General features: G+C 40.5%; 1 protein-coding gene across 2 annotated transcripts in view; it reads left to right on the top strand.

Annotated features, from left to right (window-relative positions):
- Positions 1-14,501, top strand: part of SYNE1 (spectrin repeat containing nuclear envelope protein 1) — a 528,817-nt gene that overhangs the window by 356,875 nt on the left and 157,441 nt on the right. For both annotated transcript variants that reach the window (XM_025384518.1, XM_025384520.1), the window contains 5 exons: positions 412-579; positions 790-951; positions 10,188-10,382; positions 12,317-12,490; positions 14,199-14,390. In XM_025384518.1, the coding sequence (XP_025240303.1) occupies positions 412-579; positions 790-951; positions 10,188-10,382; positions 12,317-12,490; positions 14,199-14,390 (891 nt within the window). The remainder of the gene's footprint in view (positions 1-411; positions 580-789; positions 952-10,187; positions 10,383-12,316; positions 12,491-14,198; positions 14,391-14,501) is intronic.

Here is a 14,501-nt window from a genome sequence, read left to right on the forward strand (position 1 = left end):
TTTTTAAAATTATTTAAAACTTTAATGAATACATTTGGCAACATTTTAGGAACTAGATCATTAGGATTCCCTTTTTTTGCTATTGTAATCAATCTTTAAATACATGTGTACTGCTTAAATCCTTTGTATTTCCATTTAACAAACATAGAATAAGAATGAGTTTTGGCAGCTTGAAATATTGGTAAAGTTGTTTTTTGATGTATATAAACAAAAATTCTGAAACAATTATAGTGTGCTTCGATACAGTCTTTAAACTTTTCTAGTCACAAGAGTTTACTAATTTACTAGTTTGTAGTGCTCCATAAAAGGTGTAGATCTGAAATCTTTCCTTGACATGACCAACAGTACCCAGAGCATATTAATCTAGACTTTTCTTCTTGTTTAATTCAGCACTGTGCTTTGCACTCACAGGACATTGCATATTACCAAGCCTTGTCTGCTGAGAGGTTGCAGACAGATGCCGCAAAGATTCACCCCAGCACATCAGCGTCCCAGGAGTTGTATGAACCAGGATTGGAGCCATCCGCTACTGCCAAACTGGGTGATCTGCAGCGTTCTTGGGAAACCTTAAAGAATGTGGTAAGTCTTCAAGGTGGACTTGGTTATGCCCACCAGACACCAGTAAACTTAGCGATTGTCTTATGAAACACATGCAGAGAGTTTACACATCCAGTCCACAGCTGAGTACCCTATGCTGGGCCACAGAGGTAAAGCACTGAAGAAAGAAATGTTGTAATCTGAAAGATAAGGGCCTGGGAAGTATTTGGTAACATCCCTTTTCTGGTGTAGATCAGTGAGAAGCAGCGCACACTCTATGAAGCTTTGGAACGCCAGCAGAAGTACCAGGACTCCCTCCAGTCCATCTCTACGAAGATGGAGGCCATTGAGCTGAAACTCAGTGAGAGCCCAGAGCCCGGCAGGAGTCCAGAAAGCCAGATGGCTGAACATCAGGTACAAATAGCCATGACTTCAGTTTCCTGCTTGATTAAATAAGTGCACTCTTGTGACTGTTTGGCCTGTCAGGCATGTGTTTGAGATAGCCAGTTGACTTTTTTTTTTTTTTAATCTTATCAGTTCTTCCAGAGTAAACAAGAGTCCTAATGATGGTCGTTTCTACTGCTGATTCAGGCAGGGATCTGAGAAAGAGAGAGAGAGATTCAGACTTTGAATCTAATTAAAGAAAGCTACATGCATTGATGTTGCTTTTTAACTTTGATTACACAAAATGTGTTTCCTTAGAGTTGCCAGGTTATTTTGGTTTTGTTGTGAGCCATTGTTGTAAGAATAAAATATACTCCAAATCTACCTTTTCTGGATATTGTTGTTTTAAGAAACTTAGCCAGGGGGTGTTCCTCCATTATTACTTCAGAAAATATGTCTCAGGCTTCATAAGTTCTGAGTCTCATCTTGTGATTGTCCCTGACTTAAATCATTTTTTAGAAGGTTAGACTAGGCAAAAAATTAGAGATCATTACATTAATCTAATGCAGAAAGATAATGTTAAAAATGTGTCCATTTAAAATGCATGCTAAGAAATGTTTAGAAATTAAAATCTGGTTAATACTTTGGCAGTCTGATGAGGTATGCTGTTAAAATTATATTTATTTGGTATAAGTAGGGTCTTAGGATACTGAGGCACACATTCTCCTACATATTCATCACCCTGATGTAGGAAAATGCTGCCTGTCTGGGACAAGAACCCAGGAGCGTTGACAGTCCTTCAGAAGGCAGGAGGGAAGAAAGATATTTTTAGATGTTAATTAAGAGCTATGAAAGCATGGCTTTCAAGCATGTTTATCAAAGACAGGGTAACTTAACAGCTTTAAGAGTGAAACATTGTACTTTGTCTTTCTTCTACTTTACATCTTCCTAGTTTTGGAAGCAGGATAACCTTGGAATACACTGCTTGTTCATATGTATAGTCAGATAAAGTTGCATTCTTTTGCAATATATATCTTTCAGTATAACACAAAAATGAGAACATTTCATCTAGAGACAGCATATTGAGAAATAGTGGTTTCAGGTTTTTTACACTCTTGTAGCTTCTGAAGATAGAGATCAAAGTGAATAGTGTCCATTTTTAGGCCTTATTTTGGTAAAAAAACAAAACAAAACAAAACTACCTTCTGTAGGTCTTTCTGCTATCCCATAGTCACCCACCCTCAGCCACATTTGTAGAGGGTGCTATGAAAGCACAAAGTGAGAATTAACCCTTGTTATCCAAGACCAGATCAATCAGGGGGACAGTCAGGGGCTTGGGGGACTATTAAAATGCCATTTACTTCTGAGCTTCCCCCGTTTTATCACTAGAGTGCTAGTCTCCCAAACCCCTCTCCTTTCTAAAGGGGCCTCAGTGTCTCCCATTTCTCTTTAGCTGGTACCCCAGTTTTCTGTTGCCAGTGGCCACCTCTTTCTCATCTGAAAGGGTGTCCCTATTGCTCCAGTGTGCTCCCTGGGGCTCCTGGGTCTTCCTTGCTCCTGCGGTTCTGTCTGTCCAGCTGTTCCCTGCACCTCTGCTTCACTGTACTGGAAGGAGCCAGAGGGCTTCCTTCAGGTTGAGTACGTGCTCCTCAGGGCAACCTCGATGGCTGTTCTGCAGGAGGCCCCATTCTTTAAGCATTCAAAAGGAATATAGTGTAAATTACGCAAGGACTGGATTAGAATGCATTTGAGGGTCACTCACTCCGATTATCAGATGCCGATGTTGCAGAAAGTTTAAGTAGTTTGAGCCTCTCTCCAGCTTCAGGACATCTCCACCTTTGTTCAAGCTCCCTATTCTTGTAGCCCGGGCGGCTGCCCACAATTGCCAAAGACCCATCACTGGCTCCCACAATATTTAGGAGCTGCATGAAAACAGGATCCTGGTGGCCTGCTCTGCCCTTCCAGAGTTCCTCACGGAGAATGCAAGTTAGCTTCCAATCAGCACCACCACCCTGTTGCTCAGGCATTAGGATGGAAACACACAGAAACCGAATGTGGAGCAAAATGATGATTCTGTTCAAGAGATTTAATGGAGACAACTCAAAATTGCACATTAATTCTGAGAATTATAAATTAGAAGTGAATCTGTGACTTTTCTTGTCATTAAGGTCAACCACGTGACTTTTTGTCCCTTTCTAAGTTGGCAGTAGCCGTGCTAGCCATCGCAGCAGTAAGGAGGTACAGCTAATTTAATGAAGATGACCAGTCACTGGGGCTTAATGTTTTATTAAGAGAGAAAATATATTCATGTTATATTAACTAATTCTATTAATATTTTATATTAATATAATTAGAACATATTAATGTTCTAATGGGAGGGAAAGAAAATAGCAATAATGTAGAATTTAGTATAATTTCATGTATCATTACATATCTACTATTTTTTTATATGAGCTATTTTTGCTACCTTGTGCTAGCTGTGCCTAAGTTCTACAAGTTCTGGAACACAGCTGCCTACATGAAAAGCTGGTGGTATCTCAGTATCTAAATTTGTTCTTAGCTTCTGGAATGGTACTTTAAAAATTTCAAGCACTGTTATAGAATTACTATTTCTAAATTTCAACTGAATGGGCGTGAGGAAGTCCAGTATGGTTTTTTATATTTCCTAAAAATTAATAGAAATACTTTAGTTTTTACTTCTTTCCCACACTCTTTTGGAAGTATTCACGTTTTTTTAAGGAAGTAACCTAATTCCTGCATTTTCCCTTTAAACACTTGTCTAAACTACTGAATTTGTGTGGAATGCTGTGCCTTTCTGATTATCCTCTCTAAATTGTCTTATAGATTTCATTTTTTTTTTCTGAGACAGAATCTCACTCTGTTGCCCAGGCTGGAGTGCAATGGCGCGATCTTGGCTCACTGCAACTCCGCCTCTCAGGCTCAAGCGATTCTCCTGCCTCGGCCTCCCCAGTAGCTGGAATTACAGGTGCTTGCCACCACGCCAGGCTAATTTTTGTATTTTTAGTAGAGATGAGGTTGTACCATGTTGGCCAGGCTGGTCTCGAACTCCTTACCTCAGGTGATCCACTCACCTTGGCCTCCCAAAGTGCTGGGATTACATGCTGAGCCACCACGCCTGGCTGTCTTACAGATTTCATTTTAAGGCTTGAATGCAGTTCATGAGCTGACTTGTGGCTGTTGTTCTGACTGTTAAGCCCTCTGTCATTGCGAACTTATTATCGTGGGCATCTGGTGCTTTGGGGACATGTGTTGCCACACTAAGCTCAGTGATAAATAGGACACAGAGCTCTGTGGTTATTTTGTTTTGTTTTTTCATATATGTAACAACTAAAATAGAATATGGGAAGAAATGTGGTCTCTCATCTGATCTTGGAAGTGAAGCAGGGTTGGGCCTGGTTAGTACTTGGATGGGAGACTGCCCAGGAATACCAGGTGCTGTAAGCTTAAAAAAAAAAAAAAAAAAAAAAAAAAAAAGAAAAGCCAGGCGCGGTGGCTCGTGCCTGTAATCCCAGCACTTCGGGAGGCTGAGGCGGGCGGATCACAAGGTCAGGAGGTCGAGACCATCCTGACTAACACGGTGAAACCCCGTCTCTACTGAAAACAGAAAAAATTAGCCGGGCGTGGTGGTGGGTGCCTGTAGTCCCAGCTACTTGGGAGGCTGAGGCAGGAGAATGGCGTGAACACGGGAGGCGGAACTTGCAGTGAGCCGAGATCACACCACTGTATTCCAGCCTGGGCGACAGTGCGAGACTCCATCTCAAAAAAAAGAAAAAAATAAAGAAAAGGAAACATTCCAGCCTGGTCAACACGCTGAAACCCCATCTCTACTAAAACTACAAAAATTAGCTGGGAGTGGTGGCACACACCTGTAGTCCCAGCTACTCACGAGGCTGAGATAGGAGAATTGCTTGAACCTGGAAGGTGGAGGTTGCAGTGAGCCGAGATGGCACCTGGGGGACAGAGAAAGATTCCATCCCCTACAAAAAAAACAACAAAAAAAATATTATGTTCATGTAGATAGTTCTGAAAGTCACATAACATAAGGTCTGTGTTTCTTTTCACCCTTGCTATTAAAGAGTTTTTATGTTAGAGAAGCTCATAGAACTTCTCTAAGCTATGTAAGTGTCATACACATGCCAAGTTTGCAATTACAAATCAGAAACCCAGAAGCATGCATTTCATCTCCTTCTCCTTATCTTGAATCATATATTGTCAGGTAGCTGATGGCCACCAGCTCTTATACTCAGAGTTATGGGACTGAAGACATATTTGATGGCTGAATTTTTTTTTAATTGAGGTGAAATTCACATAACATAAAATTAACCGTTTTAAATTGTCCAATTTAGTGGTATTAGTACATTGACAATGTTGTACAACCGCTGCCTGTCTCTGGTTCCAAAACATTTTTATGGCCCCAAAGGAAAATTTCATGCCTCCTGAGCATGGCTGCTAGATCTTTAAGTTAAAAACTCTAGCTACCTTCCAAAAATGTCCACTCACCTTTAAGAGTAAACTCAAGCATGAGCGGAGAGGACTGCCTCTAACAAGATTTAAGTGAGGCTGGGCACAGTGGCTTACACCTGTAATCCCAGCACTTTGGGAGGCCAAGGCGGGTGGATCACTTGAGGTCAGGAGTTCAAGACCAGCCTGGCCAACATGGTGAAACCTTGTCTCTACTGAAAATACAAAAATTAGCTGGGCATGGTGGCGCGTTCCTATAGTCCCAGCTACTTGAGAGGCTAAGGCAGAAGAATTGCTTGAACTCAGGGGGCGGAGCTTGCAGTGAGCTGAGATCCTGCCACTGCATTCCAGCCTGGGCGACAGAGCGAGACTGTCCCCCAAAAAAATAAAAAAAAGATTTAAGTGAACAGTTCCAGATTTTCCTAATTCCTTCGTTACTGACTGCAGAACATTCAGATAACTATTTTAGAACATTTTGAGTTTTAAATGGAAGCTGATAACTTCAGTGTGCACCTGGTTGGTCAAATCCACTGAGATTTAATGAGGTAGTGCTGGTGAGAGTTACCAACACATCAGACAGAAAACAGAAATCTGATTGTGGGCTACATTTGGTGGAAAGTAGGTTAAACGAGATCTAACCAGGACTTTGAGGAGACAGAGTTTGAAAATTTGGAATGGCAACAGGAGTGGGTAGGAGGCACTATAAATGTAAATGTGTGTGGAAAAGCACAGAAGAGAGAATGAGAATGAACACAGTGTGAAATTGTTAGGAGGCTCTTCTTGCTTGTACAGAAGGATCAGTGTAAAAACAACAACAACAACAACAACAACAAAGACATAATAAGATCCATCTAATTATGGAGGAGCATTTAAAATCAGACCAAATATAGATTTGATACTTTCAGCATTCAGGCACAAAACATTATTATGAAATAATAGAAAATACTGAATGGAAGTTTTTTTAATGTATAATACTTTGAATGTATAAAAAATACTTTGAATATGTAATAAACAATATCAGTCTGTAAATTCATTGCAATCACATTTTAAAAATTGCAGCAAGTTTTTTGGTGGAGGCTGACAAGCTAATTCTAAAGTACACTGCAGGCTGGGTGCGGTGGCTCATACCTGTAATCCCAGCACTTTGGGAGGCTGAAGTGGGCAGATCACTTGAGCTTAGGAATTCAAGACTAGCCTGGCCAACATGGTGAAACCACGTCTCTACTAAAAATACAAAAATTAGCCGGGTGTGGTGGTGCATGCCTATAGTCCCAGCTACTCTGGAGGCTGAGGCAAGGAGAATCACTTGAACCCAGGAGGCAGAAGTTGCAGTGAGCCAAGATCTTGCCACTGACTCCAGCATGAGCAACAGAGCGAGACTCTGTCTCAAAAATAGTAATAATAATAATAAAGTATACTGCAAATGTGTGGGAAAATATGTATTAAAAACGCCAGAAGTAAAGAATAACCAGGACAGTCTTGAAAAAGATTGATAAAGTTGAAAGACATATCCTACCAGATAGGGAGATTTATAAAGCTACAATAATTAAGATTGCGTGGTATTTGCACAAACAGCCAAATGAGTTGATGGAACAGAATTCGAGGCCAGAGCAGAATCACATTTATACAGACACTTGGTTTGTGGCAAAGATTACACTGCAAAACCGTGGGCAAAAAGAAAAAAAAAAAGAATTTTCACCTCTTTCTACACTGGACATGAAAATTAAGTTTATGTGGTTTGTAGATCTAAATGTGAAGTTATTACCAAAGAAAAGTTTGAAAATAATATTTTAAAATATCTGTGGTGAATGATATTTTTAAAAAACATTCTAATCCATCACAGACTGATCCTTTAGTAAAATTCAATCAAATGCTGCTTGGATGTCATAACTGTCAAATTACTATAAAAGTTTCTTAGCACTTGCTCTCAATATGTTTATCTCGTCATAAGCCAGTAACAAACATTTTGCAGACTGTTATTATTCCGTGGGCCATGCTTTGAGTAGCATTGTTCTAGAAGATAACCTATGAGATTGTATTCTATTTATGATCTTGGGTTAGGCAAAAGATTTCCTATATAGGACACCAACAGCCCTAACAGTAAAGGAAAATATTGATTCTATTAGACCATGATAAAATTAAGAACTTCTTTCCATCAAAAGATATTATTAAGGAAATATTTCCCCATTAAGGGAAAACCATGCCTCAACGTGGGAGCAGATTATTTGCAATATGCAGAACCAAAAGAAACACAGGCACTCCTATCCAGAATATACAAACAACTCCATTCATCAATAAGAAAAGGAACAACTCTAGTAGAAAATGGGCAAAAGATGTTTAGCAGTCAGTCACAAAAGACACTCAATCTCATTAGTCATCGGGGAAATGGAAATTAAAATTACAATGAGATTGCACTAGTAAACTCACTAGAAAAACTGAAAGTGAAAACAATTCACAGCCAGGTGACAGTGGAATATGATACAATGATAAAAATGGATTAACTCTTTCTACATGCAGCAAAATGAACGACTCTCACAATCACGAAAGAAGCCAGACGCAGAGCAGTGCACCGTGTATGATTCCATTTCTATAAAGCTCAAATAAGGGCCAAAGTCCTCTGATATTTACGAGTTAACACAGTGGTGATTTTTGAGGACAGCAGTAGCAAAAAGGAGGAAGTCAAAAGAGCTTGTAGAATACTGGAAATGTTCCATTTCTTGATCTGGGTAGCAGCAGCATGGATATATATCTATAGTTGGTGTACTTATAATCTGTTCACTTTTCTAGATGTATATAATATTAATAGTTTATTTAAAAATTATCATGATGATATTTGATATTAGGAAAAGATAAGGGGTGTTTGCTGTTTAACATTGCGAGAGCCCACTCTGAGGAGGCACTGTGCTTACAGCAAAGCCTCCAGTCCTGTGGGAAAAATAGGAATTATGCAAATAAGGGCACATTGGAAACTATGAAATGCTGGCAAATATAAAGCCTATGTTACTTTACTTGAAATCATAGTTGCCTCTGTAATGATAGAGCCTGTTTTTCCAACTTCATTGAAATCCTAAATAAAAATTTCTCCTGTGAGGATTCCATCTAAAGAGCAAGTCGTAAAATACCCCCAAAAGAGAGAAATAAAATCAAGTATAATTATGATAGACAGGAAAACAGGGCACTATTGAGAGAGAATGATGGAGATTTTCTTAGGATTGGGTGGTCATGAAAGGCCTCTCTGAAGATACGACAGTTAACCTAAGAGCAAAGGATGAATAGAGCCATCACACACAGAGCGGGAAGAGTTTTCCACGTTGAGGGAACAGCATGTTCAAAGGCCCTGAGGCCAGGAAGTGACTGAAGTGGGGCCTTGGAGTGGCTGAAGAAGGCAGGAATATGGTGAGCAAGAAGGGAATGTGGCACACGAGGCAGGAAGAGTGAGATCACACAAGTTTGTTTTATTTCACAGCAAGAATCCAGTACATATTTTAAAGAAGGGGAGTGAGAGGACCTAATTGATATTTTCAAAAGGTTGCTGTAATTGCTTCATACAGACTGGACTGGAGCAACGAGAGTGTAAGCAGATAGACTCATAAGTAGAACATTATATAGCAACTCAGTCAAGAGAGGAAGTTGACTTTGGCTTCAGGTGGGGGCAGGGGGGATATTCAGATATACACAATATAGTTTTGAGATAAAAGCCATTGGACTGGGTGATGAATTGGATCTGGTGAGTGAAGGAGAGGAAGGTATGAAGAGTGACTCCCAAGTCTCCAGCTTGGGCCATAATGAGAGGTGTTGGAAGACAGCAGGGGAAGCAGGTTTAGACTTAACACTATGCAGACACCCGTGAACTAGGTAAGTTGGACACACAGCCTGAAACTTAGGGCAGGTGTTTGGGTTAGGGATGTACCTTTGGAAGTGCTCAGGATTAGAAAGCATTTGAAGTCTCGGGAATGGAAGACATCACTTGGGAGAGACGCTTATTTTTTCAGAGTTTGATAAATGAAAAACAATGAGCAGTGTGACCACATAGAAATAGGTTACAGGTTTCTCCCATCCTGTGAGAAACGATGTGAGTTTTGGACTAGAGTTCAATGCTGTTTCAGATTTGGGGAAAGCAATAGGTGAATGTGGGAAAATCATGTTAAGTAAGAAAGTAATACATTTTATTTTCAACATCATATTGGAGACTCTTAGAAATGATTGAGAAATGTGGTGGCTCGTGCCTGTAATCCAGGTTGGAGTATTCCCTGAGGCCAGGAGTTTGAGACCAGCCTGGGCATCATAGCAAGATCCTGTCTTTACAAAAAGTAAAAAAATAAAAAATAAAAAACAAAAAATTTAGCCAGGTGTGATAGCACACACCTGTAGTCCTAGCTTCAAGCGGGAGGGTCACTTGAGCCCAAGAGTTCAAGATTACAGTGAGCTGTGATCATACCACTGCACTCCAGCCTGAGTGACAGAGTGAGACTCTGTCTCTAAAAAATAAAATAAAAAGTTGGTATTACAGATGATCCTTGTATTACAGACGATCCTATTGAAAACTAGAAAGATTAATTAAGTTGCTCAAACTCACTTTGGTTAGTGATACATACGTAAAATCAGAAAAGTCCTGGCCTTTCATTTAGAAACTTAGGTGAGTAGCCCCCTATTTGCTGGTTGATAATGATTCCCAGGTGAAATATCTTTCGCGAATCCCAATGGATGTGAGACTCAGCTTGTGCTAATGATCCCTCAGTGAAGAAAATCAATACATGAGTGTGATTCCACAGTCTTTCCTCCAGGCATTGATGGATGAGATTCTCATGCTCCAGGATGAAATCAATGAGCTCCAGTCCTCTCTCGCAGAGGAGCTGGTATCCGAGTCTTGTGAGGCCGACCCCGCGGAGCAGCTGGCCTTGCAGTCCACGCTCACTGTCTTAGCCGAGCGAATGTCCACCATCAGGATGAAAGCCTCAGGGAAACGGCAGCTTTTGGAGGTAACCAATAACTCTAAAGTGGCCTCCTCACTTCTGAGTTAACTTTTAACATTATGTTACCAAGTATGTGGGTTACTTACCTATCTACATTTTCATTGCTTCCCTCTCCCCAACTGGGATTGTGTTTCAAGAATGGTCTTCATGGCTGGGCGAAGTGGCTCATGCCTGTAACCTCGGCACTTTGGGAGGCTGAGGCGGGTGGATCACGAGGTCAGAAGTTCGAGACCAGCCTGGCCAACATAGTGAAACCCTGTCTCTACTAAAAATACAAAAATGAGCCAGACATGGTGGAGTGTGCCTGTAGTCCCAGCTGCTTGGGAGACTAAGGCAGAAGAATCGCTTGAGCCTGGGAGGCAGAGGTTGTGGTGAGCTGAGATTACGTCACTGCACTCCAGCCTGGGCAACAGAGCAAGACTCTGTCTCAAAAAAAAGGTCTCCTGAAGAGAGCACAGTCGATGTGTAGCCATGAATATGTCCTTTGACCCCCTTCTGACTCATTTCAGGTGTAAAATATTGAGAAGGTGGAAAGGAAATTCTTGGTAGACATGAGCCTTATGAAGAATAATTGTAGAAGGTTTGCATAATGGTTTGCTGTGTTTACATGACAGCATTTGACGGATGATATTACTAATACTATAAAGAATAAATCCTACTCAGTCACTGTTAGCCAATTCAAATATAGTAATTCATGAAAATACTCTTGCAATTCTGGTTCCCACATTACTTAATTTAAATATTATTTAATATAGAGACAAATTTGGGCAGCAGTAGTATCTGTGTTAAAAATCAGCTATCTTCCTTTTTTTATTTGTTCTCTCGTAAATTCTTGGCCCTAAGCTTCTAGGCTACTTTTATTGTTGCTTCTATAATTTGGTTAGACTGGAGGCTCCCTAAAGACCTTTATAGTATCTATCATCTTGTATCTTTTGGCAGCTTCTCTGACACATAATGGGTTCTCAATACATTTCTTATTATATGAACCAAATATTATTTTATTTAGCTGCTAATTATAACATAAGGCAATTAACCATGACCCCGTTGTGGGGTATGTAGTCTGTCTCTAGTTTTACCTATTATATGATTAGTCAAATAATCTATTCATATATTAGGTTGGTGCAAAAATAATGGCAAAAACCACAGTTACTTTTGCACCAACCTAATACTTCTTGTATTAGAGAAATTTAAAGCCAATGTGTCTGCCCTACTTATTAATTTCCATTTTAAATTGTTTAATAAAATTTTAAAATAATGAATTATTCATAAAATAATTCTTAAAATATTTATTTTAAAAGTTAACTTTTAATTCATTTATATTGTCCCCAGTAACTCTATGAAAAACTTGTGGGAGTTTCAAAATGAAGTGATTGGCCTGATTTTTTTTTAACATGAATTATTTGCAATCATTGAAAAACTCAGAGAGCTAACCTAGAAATTTAGATTTCTGCCTTCACTTGAGATGAAAGTTAATAGTGGACCACCCCTTCCCACAGGGATCAATTGCCTGGAACTGTATGTGGCTGCTGTTTTAGGCAGGCCACATGTTTTTCAGTTTGCCACAGTCTCCATCACTTGCTACTATTCCCAGCCATAGAGGTCCAGTGTCTGCTGCCATTCACCAACTGCTTTATGCCATTGTTTTGTTCTAATCCTTGGCTGATTTCCACCATTTATATTGCTGCCTGGTCGTATAGGTATATTATTTGAGAATACCTTGTTCAACTCTAGGTGCACATTAGAATCACTAGGGCGTCTTTTTTTAAATACCAATTTTGAGAATTACCCCTAGAAATTCTGATTGTTGTTCTGGGATGTGGTCTAAGCAAAGATAATTTTTTAAAGTTTTACCGGTGATTCTTATGTGCAGCCAGGGCCTGGAACCGTTGCTTTACTATGTTAAATTCTCAAGATTTTACCTTAGCGTGATCTTTCATTAGGAGAAGTTGAATGATCAGCTGGAGGAACAAAGGCAGGAACAGGCCCTGCAGAGGTATCGCTGTGAAGCCGATGAGCTGGACAGCTGGCTCTTGAGTACCAAGGCCACTCTGGATACTGCGCTGGGTACACCCAAGGAGCCCATGGACATGGAGGCCCAGCTTGTGGACTGCCAGGTACCAAAGGATGCAGAATTAAAGAATATAAAAACAATGATTTCTGTAGAAAGTAAAACATGTTTGGGTTTTGTTTTTTTTTTTAAAGTCTTTTTTGTTTTTTGTTTTAAGTCTTATCTAGGAAGAAGGAAGACTATTTTTCTCCTTCTCTAATATAGTCTCCATTTTGGAGGAAAACCCTGTAGCACCAAAGACTTATTCCAGAACATGAAAGTAAAAATGTAGGGAAAACTTGTGGAAATGTAAGATTAAAAGTATACCAAATTTAAAAAAATATGTGAGAGCAGCCACCTGAAAAAGAAATCAATCCAAAGCAGTAATGTTTCAAAAAAGAGGATTCTCTTTAAATTAACAAGGAAAGAGTTGATTATGTGATGTCTTATTTTTATTAGCCATAACTATCATCATCTAACACAAAAATAACATCATAGTAATGGATAACACGAAGGCAATGGCCTTTTCTCCTTATCTGTTGACTATATAAAAATGTTTTTCAGCTGGGCGCAGTGGCGCATGCCTGTAATCCCAGCACTTTGGGAGGCTGAGGCGGGCAGATCACAAGGTCAGGAGATGGAGAACATCTTGACTAACATGGTGATACCCCATCTCTACTAAAAATACAAAAATTAGGCAGGCATGGTAACGCGTGCCTGTAGTCCCAGCTACTCTGGAGGCTGAGGCAGGAGAATTGCTTGAACCTGGGAAACGGAGGTTGCAGTGAGCCAACATTGCGCCACTGCACTCCAACCTGGGTGACAAAGGCAAAACACTATCTCAAAAAAAAAAAAAAAAGATTTTCATGTTTTTTTTAAAAATGTGTTTTTGTCATTTCATAATAGCTAATCTTAAAATAGAGAAAAATTGGCAGGGCACCATGACTCATGCCTGTAATCTTAGCACATTGGGAGGTCGAGGCAGGCAGATTGCTTGAGTTCAGGAGTTCAGGAACAGCCTGGAAAACATGACAAAACCCTGTCTCTACAAAAATACAAAAAATTAGCCAGGTGTGATAGCACGTACCTGTAGTCCTAGCTACTTAGGAGGCTGAGGTGGGAGGATCACCTGAACCCGGGAAGTCAAGGCTGCATTGAGCCATGATCCCACCACTGCATTCTAGCCTGGGCGACAGAGTGAGACCCTATCTCAAATTAAAAAAAAAAAAAAAAAAAAAGAAAGAAAAGAAAAATTGAGAGGCTCAGGTAATTTTTTATAGACCCCTCTAATACCATAACAATTAAAAATGAAAGTCACGAGACACTGTGACTGACACCTGTAATCCCAACACTTTGGGAGGCTGAGGTGGGAGCACATTGTTAGAGACCAGCCTGGGCAACAAAGTGAAACCTGGTTTCTGTTGAAAAAATAAAAAATTTAGCCAGGTATGGTGGCACATGTCTGTGGTCCTCGCTACATGGGAGGCTGAGGCAGGGGGATCCCTTGAGCCCAGTAGGTGGAGGCTGCAGTAAGCCATATTTATGACTATGCGCTCCAGCCTGAGCGACAGAGCAAGACCCTCCCTCAAAAAAGAAAAGAAAGAAAAAAAAAGTCTACAGACTACTCACTCATCAAGGCCATGGGAAAACTACAAAAAATCATGAAAGCCTGTCTGTTTGGTAAAAGACTCCAGAGGTCTGTGTTGCACTGTGGGAAACAGTCTTTGCAGAGGCTGGGGAGATGTGTGAGTTCATCCTTATTTCTGTTGCTGCAGAACATGCTGGTGGAAATAGAGCAGAAGGTGGTGGCTTTATCAGAGCTGTCAGTCCACAATGAGAACCTGCTGCTGGAGGGCAAAGCTCACACCAAGGACGAGGCCGAGCAGCTGGCTGGAAAGCTGAGAAGGCTCAAGGGGAGCCTGCTGGAGCTGCAGAGAGCCCTGCACGATAAGCAGCTCAACATGCAGGTGAGGGTTCCAGCCGCTGGCCCACAGCCGAAAGTTGGCGCACTGTTCACGTGCTCCTTCTAAGGTGTGCCAGGTAAAAGGAACAGGTTGGTGGTGACACATACTCGTGTA

Source organism: Theropithecus gelada, chromosome 4 (genome assembly GCF_003255815.1).
Source record: "Theropithecus gelada isolate Dixy chromosome 4, Tgel_1.0, whole genome shotgun sequence".
NCBI classification, from domain to species: domain Eukaryota; kingdom Metazoa; phylum Chordata; class Mammalia; order Primates; family Cercopithecidae; genus Theropithecus; species Theropithecus gelada.